This window comes from Lathamus discolor, chromosome 5 (genome assembly GCF_037157495.1).
Source record: "Lathamus discolor isolate bLatDis1 chromosome 5, bLatDis1.hap1, whole genome shotgun sequence".
Lineage (NCBI taxonomy): Eukaryota > Metazoa > Chordata > Aves > Psittaciformes > Psittacidae > Lathamus > Lathamus discolor.
Window position 1 is genome coordinate 63,971,538 of NC_088888.1, and position 18,874 is coordinate 63,990,411.

The window sequence follows — 18,874 nt, forward strand, 5'->3', positions numbered from 1 at the left end:
GTACCAGTAAATACCCCTTCCAGGGCATAGCCTAGAGAACAGCTTTGAACAGAACACGCTACTGGCACCTAACTTTTTCCTCCAGCTGCTTGTTTCTCCTCTGGCACTGGGAATTTAACTGTGCCGGCACAGCAATTGTGCAGCTACATGGCAAGACAGATCAAGGAATGGATCCAGGAACTAGTACCTCCACCAGATTTTATTTTATTTTTCTTAAATTCAGACATTCAAACTAGTTCCTTGATGTCAGCCACCAAGCAACTACACAAACCTTTGTGCTGTCACGGCAAAGCTGTTCCTACAGCCCCAAGAGCAGTGAAGAGAACAGCCAATATTACTTGCCACCTATCATTCACACTCAAATGGCATTACAGATGTTAGTTAGCATTCCTTTCAAAGCGTGTATGAGAAGACAGTCTGCCAGAAGCTGCAATTCAATAAGTTAAATATTTCTAAGACTCCAAGGGATCAAAAAATGCACATCTAGTCAGGACATACAATATAATATGCACACACAGATACAACCAGGTGAGACATCACGTGAATTAACTAATGACAACAACGAGAAAGATTCCATTCACCTCTTTGTCACAAAGTAAGAAACTTTCCAGAACTGGAAGCAACACAGTACTACAGTGACAGCTATCATGGTGAGTCACATGCTTTTAATTAGAAACTAGTTGCCTATATTAAAATCCCAAACCAATTCCTTCCCCTTTCTGAAATCACAAAAGTGAACTAATATACTAAACTTGGAAAATTAAGGTTTCCCAAGCAATAGTGGAATTGAAATCAGAAACACTGATCAGCTTCCAGGATACTCTTTAGGGCAGGATTCTGCTGTGCTCAGTCTATCAAGTACTGGTTTCACCCCAACACTGGTGCAAACCACACAGAAAAATATCCTGAATTCAGGGAAAGTGAAAACAGGAGTACGTGCGGAACGCTAAGCAAGGCACGCCTTTGAGATAAACATAATACGCTTTAATAAGCTTAACAGCCACAGTGGGATCCACCGGCCGAGCTCCCCGATAAACGCCTTCAACCCCCAGCTCCGGCCTCATGCCGCGGGTAAGGGCAAGGCCCGGCCGCGACAACGTCCCCACGCCGGGCCCGCACCGGCCTGCCCCGCTTCCCCGGCGTGGGCTGCCCCAAGGCCGTCTGACCCCAGCGACAGAAGCCAAAGTAGTGGCCACAGCGGCGCGCACGTCCCGGGGGCCCCGGTCTCCCGGGCGGCGGAGGGACGCCTACCTTCACGGCTACTTCCGGGGCCGCATCCACGGCCAGGGCCGCTGGGGCGGCAGGCGGCGCCCGGAGGTGCAGCACGGCGTCGCGGGTGGCGACCACAGCGGCGCTCTGGGAGCCGCCTTCAGCCTCCGGCTCCGAGTCGGGCTCCGAGTCGGAGCCGCCGTAAGAGGCGAGCGCGGCGATAGCCGCCGACATCTTGCCGTGAGGGATGATGGGAGGAGCAGGTCCTGGCAGCTCCGCGTGGCTCACCAGCTCCCTTCCCCCGCAGGACGAGAAGGGTGGGGCTGCCCATTAGGAGATAGCGCATTAGAACGGAACATACCCGCCACAATGTGTGGGATAGATTATGGATTTCTATTGGATATACAGGCGTTACAGGGGGAGGACTATCTTCCTTTGCTGCTGTCGGTATTCAACCTTTCAGGACTTCCAGATAGGACTACAAGCTCCAGCATGCAACGCGGCGCCAGCAGGCCGGGCCGGGGCTCAGCGGGAGGTGGGGGCAGCCAGCCCGAGTGCCGTGGCGCAGCCCCTGTTGTCCTGCTGCCCAGGCAAACGAGTTTCATGGCGCCGCTCTCGCCGGGGAGACGAGCGCGAGTGGCGGGGGGGATGGGGTGGCGAGGTGTGGAATCTTCCCGCTGCTCGTTCCAAGGGAATTCGCGCCTGCCGATAACCGGTTCTCGAGCCCCACCGGTCTCCCGGCTCCGCGCTCCCGCACGTGACGACCTGTCACGGGCTCTCAGCGTGCCCACCCGCTCTCGCCTGCGCCTTGCGCTAACGGCAGGGAACAACGTTCGGCAGAGGGCGGGCGCCTGCTCCCGCACACAAAGGGATCCCGCCATCTCTTCAGGCAGAACGGGGGCCCCGCCACAGGACGGCCCCAGCACTCGCCCCCGGCCTCCCGCCGCTCGGCACGAGCCGCCGCGGAGAGCCCCGCCCCCTGCCGCTGATTGGCAGCCAGCAGCCGGCTTTGGGCAAGTCACAATGGCGGGCCCCGCCCCGCCCGTGCTTGGGAAGAGGGAGCCGGCCGGCTGGACCGTACCACCTGCCGCCCGCGGGGTGGGGTGGGCTCGGCTCCCTTACGTTGGCGGGGGGAGGCGACTGTGCATGGACCAGCCCGAGCATCGGGTAGGGGGGCGCCGGGTCCGTGCGCTGGGTAAACAGCCCTGCCTGCCTCTTCTCTGCCTCCTGCCGCCGGGGCTCGGCGCGCCGGGAGAGGCCCCTCCCCGCGCACACACACACACACACACACACACACACACACGCGCTCTCACACGCGCGCTGCGCTGTGTCTATTGTGAAGCCTTCGGGGGAGCGCCGCGCCGCCGCCGCGGGCCCCCCTCCCTCCCGCCTCCAGCCCCGCGGAGCCGGCGGCCGGCCGCGGGGCGCTGTGCGGTGATGGCTGGCACCGTTTGAAGTCCCAACGGCGGCGGGGGCAGCGCTGAGGCGAAGGAAGGGGCTGAGGCTGAGCGGCGTGAAGGTGCGAGGCGAGGGGAGGCGGCGCGGCAGCGACGGGCCGGCGAGTAAGTGCCCCGCGCCCTTCCCTCGCGGCCATCGCGTCGGGCGGGAGGGACCGGCCCCCGCTTCCATTCCCCGGCGCTGCGGGACGTGCCCGCCTCACAAAGGGACCAGCCCCCGCCAGGTGCTCGCCCCCTCCCCTTTGTCCGTGCCCGTGCTGGGGGCGGCGGGAGGGAGGGAGGGAGGGATGCACGTCGCCTTCCCCCGTGTGCACGCCGCCCCCGCCAGCCGGGGCAGGAGGGGGCGTGTTGCGGGGCGCCGAGGGGAGGGGGCCGCCCTCTCGGCCTCCTCCCGGTGTCCTCTCGCCGTGTGCCCGGACCCGGAGGGGAAGGTGGGGCCGTGCGGGGCCGGGGTCGACGGGTGGGGGTGACGTCAGCCGCGGCCAGGTGCGAGTGGCGCGCGCCCGGCCGGTCTGAGGTGAGGGGCTCCCAAGGGCCGTTGTGGTGGCGAGGGCTCGGGAGGGCACAGCCGGCGGGGCCGCCGTTCGGAGGCGAGGGGATGCGGAGCGGCCGAGGGCAGAGCTGCCCGCTGTAACACTGCTACCATTGTTAGGCGGGCTCGCAGATCGCGGCCGGCTGGGAGCGGGGGAAAGCGCGTAGGTTCCAACTTCTCCAGGCGGCAGAATGCCTTTTCTTGCGCCCGCTTCACTCGCGGGCAGAGTAATTGGCAAGTGCAGAGCGCTGAGGGTCTGGCTTCGGTGCTAGGTAATATGCACTGCATGCGCTTAGTACAGTGCCATGACTTCCTTTCGTGTGCCGCATGTGCTTCCAGAATTAAAGTGAACATACAGTGACATCTAATTGTGACACAGTGGCATTTAATCAGATTAAATGCTCTGGTTTGATTTTTCCGTCCTTTCCATCAGTCACGGTTTTAAACAAGTACCTTGGCTTGAGAATAGATAACTTGGTTTTTTTCTGGGGAAAAAAAATAGAAATTATATATAAATATAAGGACAAATTGAAAGTATTCATAGCATGGAGTGGAGCAAAGTGCTACCTTTAGACCTATTTTATTCAACACGGGCATGTATCTTCTTTAATTCCTAGAGTAGGGATTTTAGGTAAAATTCCCATATTTTCAACAACACTGAGACCTTTCTTTTGTTTACATCTCCAACAGCTGAAATGTACTTTAAAACTAGCATTTCGTATGGTAATGAGTTTACTTTTTCTGTTAAATACATGGATGATGAATCTATAAGTAAGGAAAGCTGTATGACACTATGCATGAATCACTGCTTATTAATGTCAAAAGTGGATCTTCCACTGCAGTCAATTTGTTTATTGGCTGTAACTGTTAACTGATTCCATATGACTGCATTCCTTTTTCTCTTGGCATACAGAGGCTGGGTATTGTCTCAAGTTGAAAGGTGTTCTTCCTGAAAAGTGAACTATTTCAAGTTCTATTTGTGCAATCAGTCTCTGATATTTTATCTGGAGAATTGTGTTGAAAATGATTAAATAAATTCTGCCTTGTTATTCTTGAATCTCAAGTGTTTAATTGGCAAAGCTTTGGTAGTTTGCTTAAGTACGTCCAGCTATGTTGCATCCAAGCATCCTGGATCACTTGCCATTAGAATCCCAGATGATTAAATTTCAAATGTTTTCATTGTAGAACTTACGAAAATCACTTGGTGGTTTAAATTAGTTGCCCTTCTGGTACTGTCAGGCTAGTAATAAGCACACAAGAAGGCATTCAGGAGAACACTGTCTGAAGTTTTTCTTTGCTTAAATTGTAGCAAAGATTAATTTTTAGTAAGCATGCAGAGGCCATTTTTGAATATGAAATTGTGACTTGACTATGCTCTAAAAGTGTTGATGGATAATATGCATGGCTATCTAAAATGTGGTTTTACTGAAAGACCTGAGGAATTGCTCCTCATTATTTGTATCAAGATAGTCTTTTAACACAGTAACTAGTAAGTGCGTAGCTGTGGGTTCAGGAAGGGTTTGATTAGTGTAAAACGAATCAAAAGAGTGATACAGCTTAAAAAAAAAAAAGTATTCTTGATTACTATATGCTGTGTGTTCTGTATTAATCGGGTTCCAGGAGATGTGTTATGTTACGCGCTGGATGCTGCTGGTTCTGAAAGGCAGACTGGAGTAGTGGGTGGAAGGTGATTTGGGTTATTTGGCTTTTATTTTCATCCAGCTTTTCCACTGCTGTTTTTTCCTTGCAGTCACTTTGGCTCTCTTGCTTTGATTTCTCCAAAGGAAAATAAAGATATCCAGCTTTATACAGCACTGCTGCATATAAAAGGGACCTTTTGGCACCTGTTTGTGTCTACTCCTGATGGTGAATACTATACCAAATATTATTGCATGCTTCCTTTTTTCTCCCACAGGTGAAACAGGAAGGAGTACTTTAAAAGAGTAGTTCCTTGAGCAGTAGAAGCTTTTGGCTTCTTACCCTTTTTAAAAAAAATCTCAGGGATGATTGTAAGTTCTAATGGAATATTTTATAGTGTCATCCTTCTGTGGATCATCTAATGTCTAATAAGGGCTTAATGCATACTGCAGCCTTTTCCTTGATCATGACACTCTTAGCATCTCAATTTCATGAACTTAACATTTTCTTAGGCAATTATCTTTGAGACCTCTACCTTTCTGTCAAATCTGATTGAATTCATCCAGCAGTTTCCAAGTGGGAGATCCCCCCACACTTCCTGTATAAGACTAATTTCCTTAAAAAGATGGTGTAAAATATTTCAAGTTTTAACTGAATGTTTCACATTTTTTCCTTTGTATCAGTCTTTTCTTCCGTATAGTAGATAATGGAATCTGTTGCCCTATGCTTTTAATGCCTCTTTTTTTTTTTTTTTAATCCTACTTTCTTTTGCTTTCCCTTCCATAGTTCTTTTTTGTTGTTTCCATGATGGATGTGCTTTATCTCATACCTTGTATTTTCTATTTGTTTTCCCTCCCCAGAGAAGATAATGCATATAATCCCACTTGTTCTATTTTTTCTATATCTTTTTTTTTTAATACTCTTAAACTGCTATCAGCCCACTTGCATATACACTTACTCCTCATCCACCAAGATCTGTAAGTCTGCATTTTGGAAGGAAGGGGGAAAAAACCACAAAAACCAGAAAACAAGCCAGATACTTAACAGGATTGAGCTAAAATATGAGGATCTATTGTCTGTGGGAAATAGAGTTTGAAAGAAAACGAAGGTTTTTTTCCTTTATATCTATGCTTTTGGATGCTGAGAAAAAGGTATTATGGAAGTCTTATCAGGTTACTGTTACTGCATTCAGATTAGGCCTTTTTATAGCCTTCTGCTTGTGTCTGATGCATCTTAATATACTCTAATTTAACTGATTGAAGAATGAAGCATCTTTTATAACTCATGCTCTGCTTTTTCTACCGCCTTGGAACCTCTGACTGCTGTGAGAGTGATAATACCTCTTTTCCAGTCTTTGTTTTTTTGGACTATGTCCTGGATTCTGAAAGATTTCAAGGCACCAGATTGCAATAGGAGTTCTGTGTTCTAGTACATCTGTGAATCAGTCTCTTAAGTTTTTTGGGAGGGATCTGGAGGTCGTCTGACACAGATTACAGGCTATATATTTCATGTTAACAAGACATGGTTTTAAAGAAGAAAAGATATGGGGTAAGACTGGAACAGCTTGGACTGTCACACTTATTTCAAGTGTCTTTGCAAACAATTTTTTTTGTAGAGCCACCTCCTTCCTAGAGGTCAGAAGCTGTGTAGCCTCTTCAAACTGCTCAAGTGCTTGTGCAGTGCTCTGATCTGCATCTTACAACACAAGTTGAACGAAGAATGTCTCTGAGAGCTAGCAAAACACTAATTACAGACTTCCAGGAAAATAAACTAATTAGCATAATTAGAAATGCTCATGTCTTTAATATTGGATTTCTTAATTGTCTGAGTTTTTATTTTTTAAAAGATCAGTCAAAGGACAGAAAATGTCATCAAAAGTGTATACATTTCTAAAAAGATATTAATTTAGGTGCCTATTTTTGAGTGATGGAAAGCTAAATTGAATGCTGGCTTACTTAGGCTCATGTGTTGGTGTAGTAAATTGCCTTATATGCAGAGAACTACAGAATAACAAAGGCAGTTACATTTTAACAAAATGCTTAATGAAGAGCAGGAGTCCTGGATAGTTCTCAATGAGTTTATATCTTGCTGTGCTGGACGTTTTAGTTATATGCTGTGATTTCGACATACATGAATTTAGTCTTCCAACAGCAGACTCCGTGCAGAAGTAGATTATTATGAATGCCATAGCTGTCTGACACTTAAAACTTACTAAAAACCAGGACTCTATTCTAAAGCCAGGTTCAGTTTTTTGGCATTAAATTCTGTTAAAGTATTTCTTAGAGCTTTTTGTAGTGTGTTTTTTTTGCCTTTTTTTTTTTTTTTCTCCCCCTTCTTTCCTGCTCCATGGTAAGCTGCATTAATATACTGGGAGTATTAATAGAGTCTCTGTTCTCTATCTGGCTGTTGTTCTCACAAAATTTGAGAACCTCTATGTACTTGAGTTCAATTCCGTAGAAACTGGTCAATAGATTTTAAGGTGCTGAAGGAGAGCTTCCAACAAATACTCTGCAACTGATCTCATAAACTTAGTTTGCATAGGAAGCAGGTCTGAAAATTGTTTGGTGCTCTTGAAGAAAAACATGAAAGATTGCATATGTAATTCTCATCCCTTACAGTTGCAGCTGCCTGTACATAGAAGTAGTGTATGATGATAACAAAGACTGAGGGTAGACACAGTACTAACTAGTGTTTCTAGTATAGTTAGTACTGATTCTGCAAAGACAATTGCACCTAATCTGCTGGGGTTTTTCATTGTGGTAATAGCATAGCAGATTAAATTTTAATGCAGTTCTAATTTACATATACTTTTTAAAGGTGTAATTGAAGGTTCCTTGCACCAGGCTATTAAATAAAGAAGCCAGGATGTGAGAGGTAGAATATTGTTATTGGTCACAAAAATATCTGAGAGGAAGTGACAGAACTAAACTGTTAAGTTACGGGAGGTGTAATGTTTTGTCTTATTAAGTCAGAAGCTGTTCAATAATATCACTAATAATTTGTAGAATTTGATTTCTAAAGCATCAGTGTTTTCTGGGGATTCAAAGCTGTTTAGTCAAACTCAGAAATTTGAAAAGGTGGAAAGGTCACCTGAGAAGACTAATCAAGATGTGAAAGGACAGCAGGATGGCAGGTAAACCTGGTTGTTGAGCTATACAAAACAGTGTATTTTGGAAGTAGAAAATAAGAAAACATTTAAATATGTCTTAAAAAGTCCCTAAATAACCAGTATTAATGTAACAAGAAAATCTGGGCATCATTGCAGTTTGCTGAGATATAATTACCAAATTTATAGCTGTAAACAGAAATTGGGGGAAAAAGAAGAAGAAAGTGCCATTCTATACAAATTCTTATCTGCTATTCAGAGTGTGTTATTAACTGTCAATTGTTGTAGAAAGTTTGATGTGATATGGCAGAGTTTTTCAAGACATTGAAAAGATGGGAATTATTTAGCCAGGGAAATGAAGTACAGATCAAACAAGTGAGGAGTGGGAAGTTATAAAATAGGTGTGAATTTAGGCTCTCCAATAGCAGATGCAAAATTAAAAAAAACCCCATACATTCAGGGAAATTTATTGAAGCAATACTTCTTGAAAGGGGAGGGGAATTGAGGATTTCCCCTGCTTCCACTCAAGGTACTTGTATTTCTATGATTCTGATTCTCTCCATATATGTATGTATGTATCTATCTATCTGTCATTCAGTGTTAGATTTCTCTTGAATACACAGAACCGGCTTAAACTCCTTGCTTTATTTGCTTCAAACCAATAATTTGAACTTTGCTCTTTCTCTTCAGAGATGACTGCTTAAATAAATTAATATTCATTGGAGTGAGATATTCTCAGTCCACCATAGCTGAAATTAATTTTGTAGTTTCTGGGCTTTGGAGTAATTTTCTGGCTGTTCAGTGTAACAAACTGTTCTACAAAAAATGAAACAGTCTGCTAATGGGAGAAATTCTTACATCAATATCTGGAATACGGAAATGGCTTGTAGCATGGGAATGGCCAGTTTGAACACAAGCAATGGATGAAGATTGATGTTTGACAAGAAAGCCATCTTAGGCCAGTCCAGCAAGCTGATAGTGAAAGTGTATGGCAAAGGAGCATGAGGGTCACTTTCAGGGGTGGAGTCTTCTTTCAGATTAACCTTTTTATTTAAGTATCAGTGCTGCATAGTAGATGCATAGGTTATGGAAAATTGGAAGAGTGATTGGCACTGAGGTCCATTACTGGTGTTACTTAGGCTAAATACTGTGGCTTGTCCAGCAGCACCTAATTGCCACCTCTAAAGTGGCTGTGGAGTGAGCGTAATCAAAATTATCATCTGTATTACCTATGACATGATACCGTTCATGGTTTGAGGGACAAGAATCTTTTACCTTCAGGCACATTCAGGATGGTGGTGTGGGTTCAAATAAGATTATATGCCAGATCAGCTATATCAGATAAGCAGGCCAACAATGAAGAGCCATTGTTGGTAGCTGGGAGAAGTTTTCCACAGAAGATTTTCATTATCATAAGACAGACCGGAACCCTCTGCGGTTATTTGGACACAGACCTTAAAGTAATTAAAAAAAAAAAGTAAATACGGAAAATAACAAGTCATTTATAACTTGATAATACATGAACTTAAGTAGCTCAACCAGCTCTTGTAAAAATGGCATGCAGACTCAGCTTTTCAGTTAAAAAAATGAAATGCTTAACTTGTTAAATCTTGTTCAGCCACTAGTCACTAAATGTGTGCAGGAATGCTTAGAGACATCTTATACGCTCAGCTGGTTCTGCCTTTTTGTTGATATTAAAGGAGAAGGCTGTGATTGAGAAACTTTTCCAGTTGTGATTCCATGTGCAGTTGTGAAACTTCCAGGCTTGAGAACACAACCAAAAATACAAGTTAAGTTTGTCACAGGTGCTTTTCATTTGGAAGCCTCTCCCCAGGAACAGCGGCTTTACAAAACTTGTGCAATTTTGGGAAGGTGAATCTTACTCCTGTGCATCCCAGCTATCTAGGCTGGCAAATGACAGTCTGGTAACACAAGACATCTTAATACTCTGAACAACCTGCTCAGTTGATCCTGCTTTGGGCAACCTCAAATGTTCTATGTTTATATGATCTTCATGGCAGGAGGACAAAATATCTTACAAAGAATTCAGGAGAAGTGATAGTGGACTAGACTGCTGTAGAGGTGGTAGTGAAAGTTTCTGACACTTATATTCTGATCTAAATTTGCTCTTGTGAAAATACATTAAAAATGGTACAACAGGTATTTGGTGTTTCAGGGATCTACAGTGCAGCTGAAGAGTGGCATTATGTGGCAGAGTACGTATGCATATCATTCATATACAGAATGAACTGATGTTATTCTGTAGGCTTGAAGATTCAAGACTGTTGCACTCTGGAAACCCTAGATGCATTTACTCAAAACAATGCTGTCTGTATCCCCAGGCAAGACAATGGAATGGATTCTGTGGCTGTAGCTAATATGAGTGGTCTATTAAAAAAACCTGAATAATCTGAGTTACAAAGAAGTTAGCAGTTTTCATTTCCCATGGGAACAAATTTAAAGCAAATCTACGTTCAGCAGTTTCATGATACAGGGAGAGGTTCTGTACAATTCAGTCCAAAAAGAATATACTTCATACCAGCTATGATGTTTCCAGTAATGGAAATCAAATATTGGGGGTTATCTGTGTCTAACCTATCTAGCTAGACTTCTGTTTATTTTATTTCTAAATATATATATTTATATTTATAAAATAAGTTCTTTGTCTAGGAAAGGAGAAAGTTTTATTAACAAGGGAGCAGATTTTTTTTCACACACTGTTTTTTCTCACAGGAGGAGAATTGGACCTCTGTTCCATACCTGTGCCCACAGGTATTCCATACTCTGCTAATAAACACATTATTTTATTTCAGGATGACAAATGTACTTGTCTTTAAGCTCTGGGTAGGTTTGTATTCTTCCTATACAGTCATCTGCACTGTAAGAATTTTAAATCTTTGTTTCCCATCTTCCTCAAAAGTCTGACTTGCAACATGAGCCTTTCCATATGTTTTCTTTTCTGACCTGCAGCTTGCATATACAGCATTTTTGCAGGTTAGTAGTTTATGTTAATTTTCAAGACATTAATCCCATTTAGATCCCAAGACACATCTGTTAGCCTCATTTTTACAGTACTCAGCTATCTGTAAGCTTGAGTTGCAGACAAAATGATAGATGTTTTTGATTTCATGTTGGAACGTGAGCAACCCTTTGGACATTGTTGTTGAAAGGATTCTTGAGAAGCCTAATTCTCCTGTAGTTGGGAACAGTAATTTAATTCAAAAGATACACTTCAGAAAAATATATATTGTGTCAGGGCCTTATTTCTGTAAGATTATAGGAATGTTGAAATATCTGGAGTCTTAGCAAAAGTGCATGTTCAGTGAACAGCATAACCCTTTAAAAATGAAGACATTTTAGGATGCCTAAAGCAGCAATGAAACATTTAAATATCATGATAATAATCATGAAGCTTTGGAGATAAGTTTTAATAAGTGATGTGCATATCTTTTAAACTATAAAATTATAACTTAATTTCTAGATTTAATTGGACAAAGTAATGCTGATTACTGATATGTGGTGGTTTTCCTTTTGTTAGAAATGCTGTGGATTTTGTAATTAAAATTGAGTGCTTCAAAACCACTTGTTATCCAAAGTTAGTGAAAGCTTATAGTAAAAATGAAATATATTCAATGATGACATATTTAGCAACTAAAAGTATTGCTGGTACTGTTTGTTGTTTTGCAGCTGTTAGGATTTTAACAATATATTCTGTAATTAGTGGATACCCTTACAAAGAGAAATTGGTGTATTAAATACAGTTAGCTAGAGCATTAATTGGGCAGATGAGGGAACAGCATCCAGTTTGACTCTGGTTTGAAGCCTGTATGAGCCAAAACTTAGTATTTTCAGTGTGTGTCAATTAAATGACAAGTTGTCTTTCATAGTTGAAATCAGAATTAGATCATGGTACAGGACCATTGTTTAGTAATTTTGATGTGCTTCTGCTTGGCACTTTCAGCCTTTCCTAAAGGTTCGAAAACTAGTGCTCAAAATCTCATGTAACTAGTATGTTGTTATATGGGAAAATAATTTTGCTAAGTTTGATTAGCATTGGAGAAATTGATTTGCTGAATCTTTGGTACAACCAGCAATATTAAGAAGCTACCTTACTTCTCAGTAAACAACTAGGAACTTTCCCTTATTGAGTATGAAAACCAACCTAAAGCTCGGTAAGTTTAGAATTTATACTTTGAATTAAATACCTATAATTTATAAACTATTAATAGAAAATATTAATTTTTTTGTCAAGAAGTTGCAGGTTGAAATTAATGCCAGTCAAATTGGTTGAGGCTTAGGTATGTTCTCATCTCTTCTGTGTAACTTGCATGAATATGAGAGGCAACATTCTTTGGCTTTGTTTTAGTGCTAATTGAGATATGGTGTGTCCAGTATATGAAACTTTAGGATAGAAAACACAAACTTCAGGGATCTTGTTTTTCAAGAAGAAAGTGGTAGATTGCTAGGCTTCAACAAGGGAACTGAAACTGAGTTAGTGGTGGTGGACGTCACCTTTTAAAAAAGGGTGTCAACTGTTTGCTGCTTTGGATTGTGGCTAAATGTTGTCTGGCAAATCATCAGTCCTTGATGTTTTGTCCTGTTTAGTATCTACCTGCTTTTTTCTAACAAATAAAATGAAAATAATAATGTCAAACTTTCTGAGAACATGCATTTTTTTCTTTTTTAAGGATGTTGTCTATATTCTGAGTTCGGAACATATATTCTGTTGTAATAACAGTGAATTTTAGAAAGTTATAAAATGAAATACAGAAAGGCTCTCTGGAGGATGTATTGTGTGTCCTAACAGATGAGTCATACAGTAATGCTTGCTTTTTTTTCTGCTGTTGTGAATTTTTAGTAATTTTGTGGTTAGTGGAATCATTGCAGAGGGAAGCTGAATAGTTTTCTAATTTGTTTGCCTATAGTCTGTCTTCAGTATATGTATTCTCCCCCATGGGAAGTAGGGGATATGCTTTTGAACTCCCAGAAAGTCAAGGAAGATATTTCCACATTGTAGAGGACAGACCTAATATAATAGATATTAGGCAGCATCTCTTCTGGCCGCATTTTGTAGGAGAAAATAAGGACATCTGCTTCGTTCTTTGAAGGAGTGGATGTGAACAGCTGTATTCATCTTTAGTGGCTAAAGAGACTTGCCTGTATGTTTAAATCTGACAGGTGAAATCTAGACAAGGGATTGGAACATGAAACTCACTTGTATCTACTGGCATCCATAGATTATTAGATTGTACCCTCGCTGCATCATCCTGTATGTGGGTAGTTGTTGTGGTTTAAACCCAGCCACACAGCTCGTCCACTCACTCCCCCCTCCCCTTTCTCCCTCTTTCTACCCCTGGAGGGATGGAGAGGAGAATCAAAAAGAATGCAACTCCAACGGGTTGAGATAAGAACAATTTAGTAACTAAGGTATAACACAAATCACTGCTGCTACCACCAATAATAATAATGATAAGGGAAATAACAAGAGGAAAGAATACAACACCTCACCACCAGCTGACCCAAAACTCACCCCATCCCACCCGACTGGGCACCAACCGATACCTAGTCCAACACTGCAGTGCACTAGCCCTTCTGGGTAACTCTCTGTTACATCCTGGCCATGACGTGCTGTGGTATGGAATACGTCTTTGGCTAGCTTGGGTCAGGTGTCCTATCTGTGCTTCCTCCTGGCTTTCCCTCCTCCCTGGCAGAGCATGAGGCTCAAAAAGTCCTTGGTCACACTAAAACATTTGTGTTATGAGCTCTGTTCCCAGGCTGAAAGTCAAAACACAGCACTGCACCAGCTACTAAGAAGGAGGAAAAACAACTGCTACTGATGAACCCAGGACAGTAGTCTGGAAGGTTAAATAAGGACTCTTCTCTCTCTGAAAGGTGGTCCAGTCAGCCGTGGGCATAGGGTGGGGCAGAGGCAGTGCTGGCTTGCCTCCAGGCATCTTAATGGATAGCTGTCTTCAGGTGTTCAGGTAGACATACTGTAAACATTTTATCGATGTAAGCTTTAATGGTATGATCAGATTTGACTGAATTGTGTATAATGCAAAGTTACTTGATGCAACATGTAAATAAAAGCAGGCTGGTTTGGTTTGTGTTTTGGTTTTTTTGTGTTGGTTTTTGGTTTTGTTTTTTTTTTTTCTTGTGTGTGAGAGAGTAAAGCTGTCTATGCAGTAGTGAAAAAATGCACCTTTTTAATGAAAGCTGACACAGATCTGTGAAAATCGAGTTATAGTGTCTCTTTCATAGTGCATTTCTTAGAAAACTAAAGTATGCCTGGAAATGAACCCTGGGGGATTGGGTTGGGTGGGTTTGGTTTTACGTGTGTTGATTTTTTTTTTTTTTTTGTGGTTTGTTTACCTCCTCCCAATATTTCAATATTAAGTGAAGCAGGGTTGTTAGATGCATTTTGTTTTAATGCAAGTTTGATTTATATCATATTAGTAATCTTGAATGTTGTTTGGGGACAGACAATAAAAGCAAAGTTGACCAGTATCTGTCATACCCTGGTTTGGCTGAGAAATAAGAATTGTTAGAATGCGAAATCATGTTCCATGTGTATTTACAAACTTCTCTCCTTCACCCAAATGGTAGTCTCAGAAAGATCTTGTTCTTTCCTGGACTTGTGAAGTTTAAAGTCATACCATTTTCATCTCAGTCTTCTAAATATAACATCTGCATTTTAGGCTGATTTACTATCAGCTTTTTTTATTGCCATGGAGCATGAATTTATGAAGGTGATCTGTTTCTAGAGGCAAAAGAGAAACTTTGAGCAGAAAAATGAAGATTTCTTAGTGGTGTTCCACCATTTTCAGTGCATGATACCCTCAATCTCTTTTCCCTGAATCTGGTGGTGTGCTGCAAATCTCCACTACTGTCCAGCAACTAATATGAATGTAAATAGAACTTTTTCTTAAACTAGCAGTTTTCAACCTTTTTCCTTGAAGTTGCTGAGTTTCTGTTTACTGCAATTTGAGAAATACTGGCTTGGTTTATTTGCTCTGTTGTACCTCCATGTGTACCCACAATACACAGCACAGAATGAGGAATGCAGACTTTGCTCTCAATTGAGAAAGGATGGTGCCTGAAACTCTTTCTTTGCTAAAGGGCACTGATGAGCTTCCTTTAGAGAATGCTGGCTAATACCTTTCTTGTCACCTCAGAGCTTTGCTGTTCGTGCTCTCTCACACCTACCCATCTGAAGATGTTGTGTGATTGCTACGTTTTAAGAGCAGGACCTTCAGTCACTTTTAACATTCTGTTGTGACGTGTATATAATGGGTATTTCATGGAATTCGTTAAGTCACTCTTTGTCAGAACATTTTGAACTTCAGGTATTAGAAGCTAATTGAAGTGAACATTACGCTTCAGCCCTTGCCGACCTCTGCAATCCATGTTACTGCTTGGGATAGTAGTTGCGCTCACTCGTCCATTAACTTCTAAAGCTCTGCTGTCTGATCTCAAGAGTGTCATTTTCTTAATGGGATTTTTTTTTTAAAGGTGGCCATAAAAGAAAGAAAGAAAACAGCTACAGTCTGTAGTATTAAGGGGTAATGTGTGCAATGTGAACAGGCTAGTTTAACTTGCTCCTAAATATAATTCTTGCAGATTCTTCTAAAAATAACTCTTACCCGAACAATAAAATTTACACAAGTTGACAGCATGTTTTAGCAGACACTGAAAAAATGTTCGTTTCTGCTTTTTGAGGTTTTGGGTAGAAATGTAAGGAAACAATAATTTAAACTCTTCTTAGTAGGTGTTGTTGCTGTATTATATTGTCCTTGTCAGTATTTTGTGTCAGATGAACACTAGAAGTTAGCACTTCATTTGTCTTCTGATTCCTCTCTCCCCTTCCACACACCACACCCTCCCCCCATATCACACCATCTTTTTCTCCTCCTCTTCTCTTTTCTACAAAATTGCAATGTTTTACTAGCTGAGGTAGTACCTAATACGAGCTAGTAACCTCTGTCGTGGGGTAAATTACTGTTCACAGTTTTTGCCTTTTGTTCATTGCTACATGAGCATTCATTGCTACAAAGCTAAAATGCTTTGTTCTCTTGTGCTGGAGGTAAGTCTTCTCTGTGATAAAGAAGAATGATGATGTGCAGGACTTGTTTTAATGTATGTAGATAGCATACACAAGGCTAGACAAGTAACTATGTTACAGACACTTCCAGCAGGTGTCAAGCTATGCTTATTTGCATTGGTGGGTCACTTTAAAGCAAGTATGTGGAAGGCTTCATCAGTTTGACAGCCTACAAAAAACCCTGAAAATTGAAGATACTGCTTGATTCCCCCCCCCCCCCCCCAATTGCTGTAAATGCTAATGCATAATTTTCTTTCCATCATTCTAGTTGTATGGCTTACTATTTTTTTTTAAATATTCTAAAGGTAGGAGTGCTGATGAGATGTGTTATACTGTGCTTACTTTTGTAAGCATGAGTTCATCATTATGTGCCTAAGCAAAAACCCTGCATGTAATAGCAGTTGAATTTTAAATTGAAAACTAGAAAAATGTACCAAGATCAAGAGAGTAGCAAAGGAATCCTGTTTTGATCAGTAAATTACAGAATTTAAAGACAATAAACATTTTGTTTTGTTTGTAACAACTAATATAATTTAAAGAGGTAGGGATATGAAGAGAAGGTAAAATTTACTGTTGGATTTTTGAATTACGTCACGTCTGTCTCACCTCTGTGCCTAGCAAAATCTTGGAGCAGATTCTCCTGGAAGGCATGTTAAGGCACATGAAAAACAATCAGGTGCTTGGTGACAGCCAGCATGGCTTCACTAAGGGGAAATCCTGCCTGACCAATTTGGTGGCCTTCTATGATGGGGCTACAGAACTGATGGACAGGGGTAGAGCAGTTGCCATCATCTGCCTGGACTTGTGCAAAGCATTTGACACTGTCCCACATGAAATCCTTCTCTCTAACTTGGAGAGACATCAATTTGATGGATGGACCACTCAGTGGATAAAGAACTGGCTGGATGGCCTCACACAAAGAGTTGTGATCAATGGTTCAGTGTCCAGCAGGAGACCAGTAATGCGTGGTATCCCTCAGGGCTCAGTGTTGGGACCGGGACCAGTCTCGTTCAGCATCTTTGTCGGAGACATGGACAGTGGGATTGAGTGTGCCCTCAGCAAGTTTGCTGATGACACCAAGCTGTGTGGTTCGGTTGATATGCTGGAGGGAAGGGATGCCATCCAGAGGGACCTCGACATGCTTGTGAGGTGGGCTGATGCCAACTTTATGAAGTTTAGCCATGCCAAGTGCAAGGTCCTACACCTGGGTGGGAGCAATCCCAGGCATAGCTACAGGTTGGGCAAAGAAGAGATTCAGAGCAGCCCTGTGGAGAAGGACTTGGGGGTGTCGGTCGATGAGAAAATGAACATGAGCCGGCTTCAGTGTGCGCTCGCAGCCCAGAAAGCCAACCATATCCTGGGCTGCATCAAAAGGAGCGTGACCAGCAGGTCGAAGGAGGTGATCCTGCCCCTCTACTCTGCTCTCGTGAGACCTTGCTTGGAGTATTGTGTGCAGTTCTGGTGTCCTCAACATAAAAAGGACATGGAACTGTTGGAACAAGTCCAGAGGAGGGCCACGAGGATGATCAGGGGACTGGAGCACCTCCCGTATGAAGACAGGCTGAGAACGTTGGGGCTGTTCAGCCTGGAGAGGAGAAGGCTGCGTGGGGACCTCATAGGGTCTGAAGGTATCTGAAGGGGGCCTATAGAGATGCTGGAGAAGGACTCTTCATCAGGGACTGTAGTGACAGGACAAGGGGTAATGGGTTTAAACTTAGGCAGGGGAAGTTTAGATTGGATATAAGGAGGAAATTCTTTCCTATAAGGGTGGTGAGGCACTGGAATGGGTTGCCCAGGGAGGTTGTGAATGCTCCATCCCTGGCAGTGTTCAAGGCCAGGTTGGAGAGAGCCTTGGGTGGGATGGTTTAGTGTGAGATGTCCCTGGCCATGGCAGGGGGTGTTGGAACTAGATGATCTTAAGGTCCTTTCCAACCCTAACTATTCTATGATTCTAAATTATTAGCCACTCATGCATGTGGAATTTATTTGGGGAGGTTGTTTTTACATTATGCTATGTAAAGTTTGCTCAGGAGAGAAATTTTTAACTAACTTGATGGGTTTGTGTATGCCTAGGAACTGAGAAAATACCTTTTGAAACAAATCTTTGCAGTTGCTGTTAAAATGCTTTTGCTTGTGCTCATTGAACTTTTAAGCAGAACTATATTTAGTGACAACAAAGCCATAATCCTGAGTGGACTTTTAAAAAAATTTTACAGTTTATTTAAACAAACAAACATGCACAAGTTTGGAAAAAATAGTTGTCTTTGGTGATAGGTGATGTGTATGTGGAATCCTAAAGGGTTTCTGTGTGACTATTCACAACTGTGATATATGTATACATACCATGTAACAGCTCATAGCATTTCTAATTGTAGTGGAAGTCAAACAATTTTAAGAGCTTCTCTGCTCTCTTCAAAGTCTGGGCAGCAGTGTTACTAGGGAAGAAAACTATTTGGTTTCATTTATTTTTGTCTCAAAACTGGAAGAAACGAATAACTAGTAATTAGGTTTAACAGGTGAAAAAGAGGATGTGGAAAAATAGAGGAAATTTTTAGTATGAACAGTGAGCACGTCCAGTATCATGTGCAGCAGATATGTTCTGACAGAAATTCAGTCATGCTCCCAGGTGAGTCTTAAAAATACTGCCACCTAATCAAAGGGAACCTCAGGTGGTGTTGTCTGCAATAATAGTCTTATCTCTGGATATTGCTGAATCACCATTAGAATATATGATCTATATGGGCATCTCAGGAAACAATCTTTGAAGTATTACAGCTTTTTGGAATGAGCCAGATTTAGTGAAATACAGTACATCTTGAAATCTACCAAGA

At 42.4% G+C, this 18,874-nt stretch overlaps 2 protein-coding genes across 6 annotated transcripts in view; one reads left to right on the forward strand and one right to left on the reverse strand.

Annotated features, from left to right (window-relative positions):
- CDC40 (cell division cycle 40) overlaps nt 1-1,505 on the reverse strand; it is a 38,780-nt gene extending 37,275 nt beyond the window's left edge. The window contains exon 1 of one of the 2 annotated variants that reach the window (XM_065681084.1): nt 1,252-1,482. In XM_065681084.1, coding sequence (XP_065537156.1) covers nt 1,252-1,443 — 192 coding nt within the window. In that variant the 5' untranslated portion in view covers nt 1,444-1,482. Of the gene's footprint in view, nt 1-1,251 lie in introns of both variants that reach the window. The other variant, XM_065681085.1, reaches the window with a different exon arrangement.
- A 767-nt stretch (nt 1,506-2,272) lies between these two features.
- WASF1 (WASP family member 1) overlaps nt 2,273-18,874 on the forward strand; it is a 90,692-nt gene continuing 74,090 nt past the window's right edge. For 2 of the 4 annotated variants that reach the window (XM_065679127.1, XM_065679129.1), the window contains exon 1: nt 2,273-2,771. The gene's annotated coding sequence lies outside the window, so the exon portion shown is untranslated. Of the gene's footprint in view, nt 2,772-10,688; nt 10,715-18,874 lie in introns of those variants that run through there. The other 2 variants (XM_065679130.1, XM_065679128.1) reach the window with 2 other exon arrangements.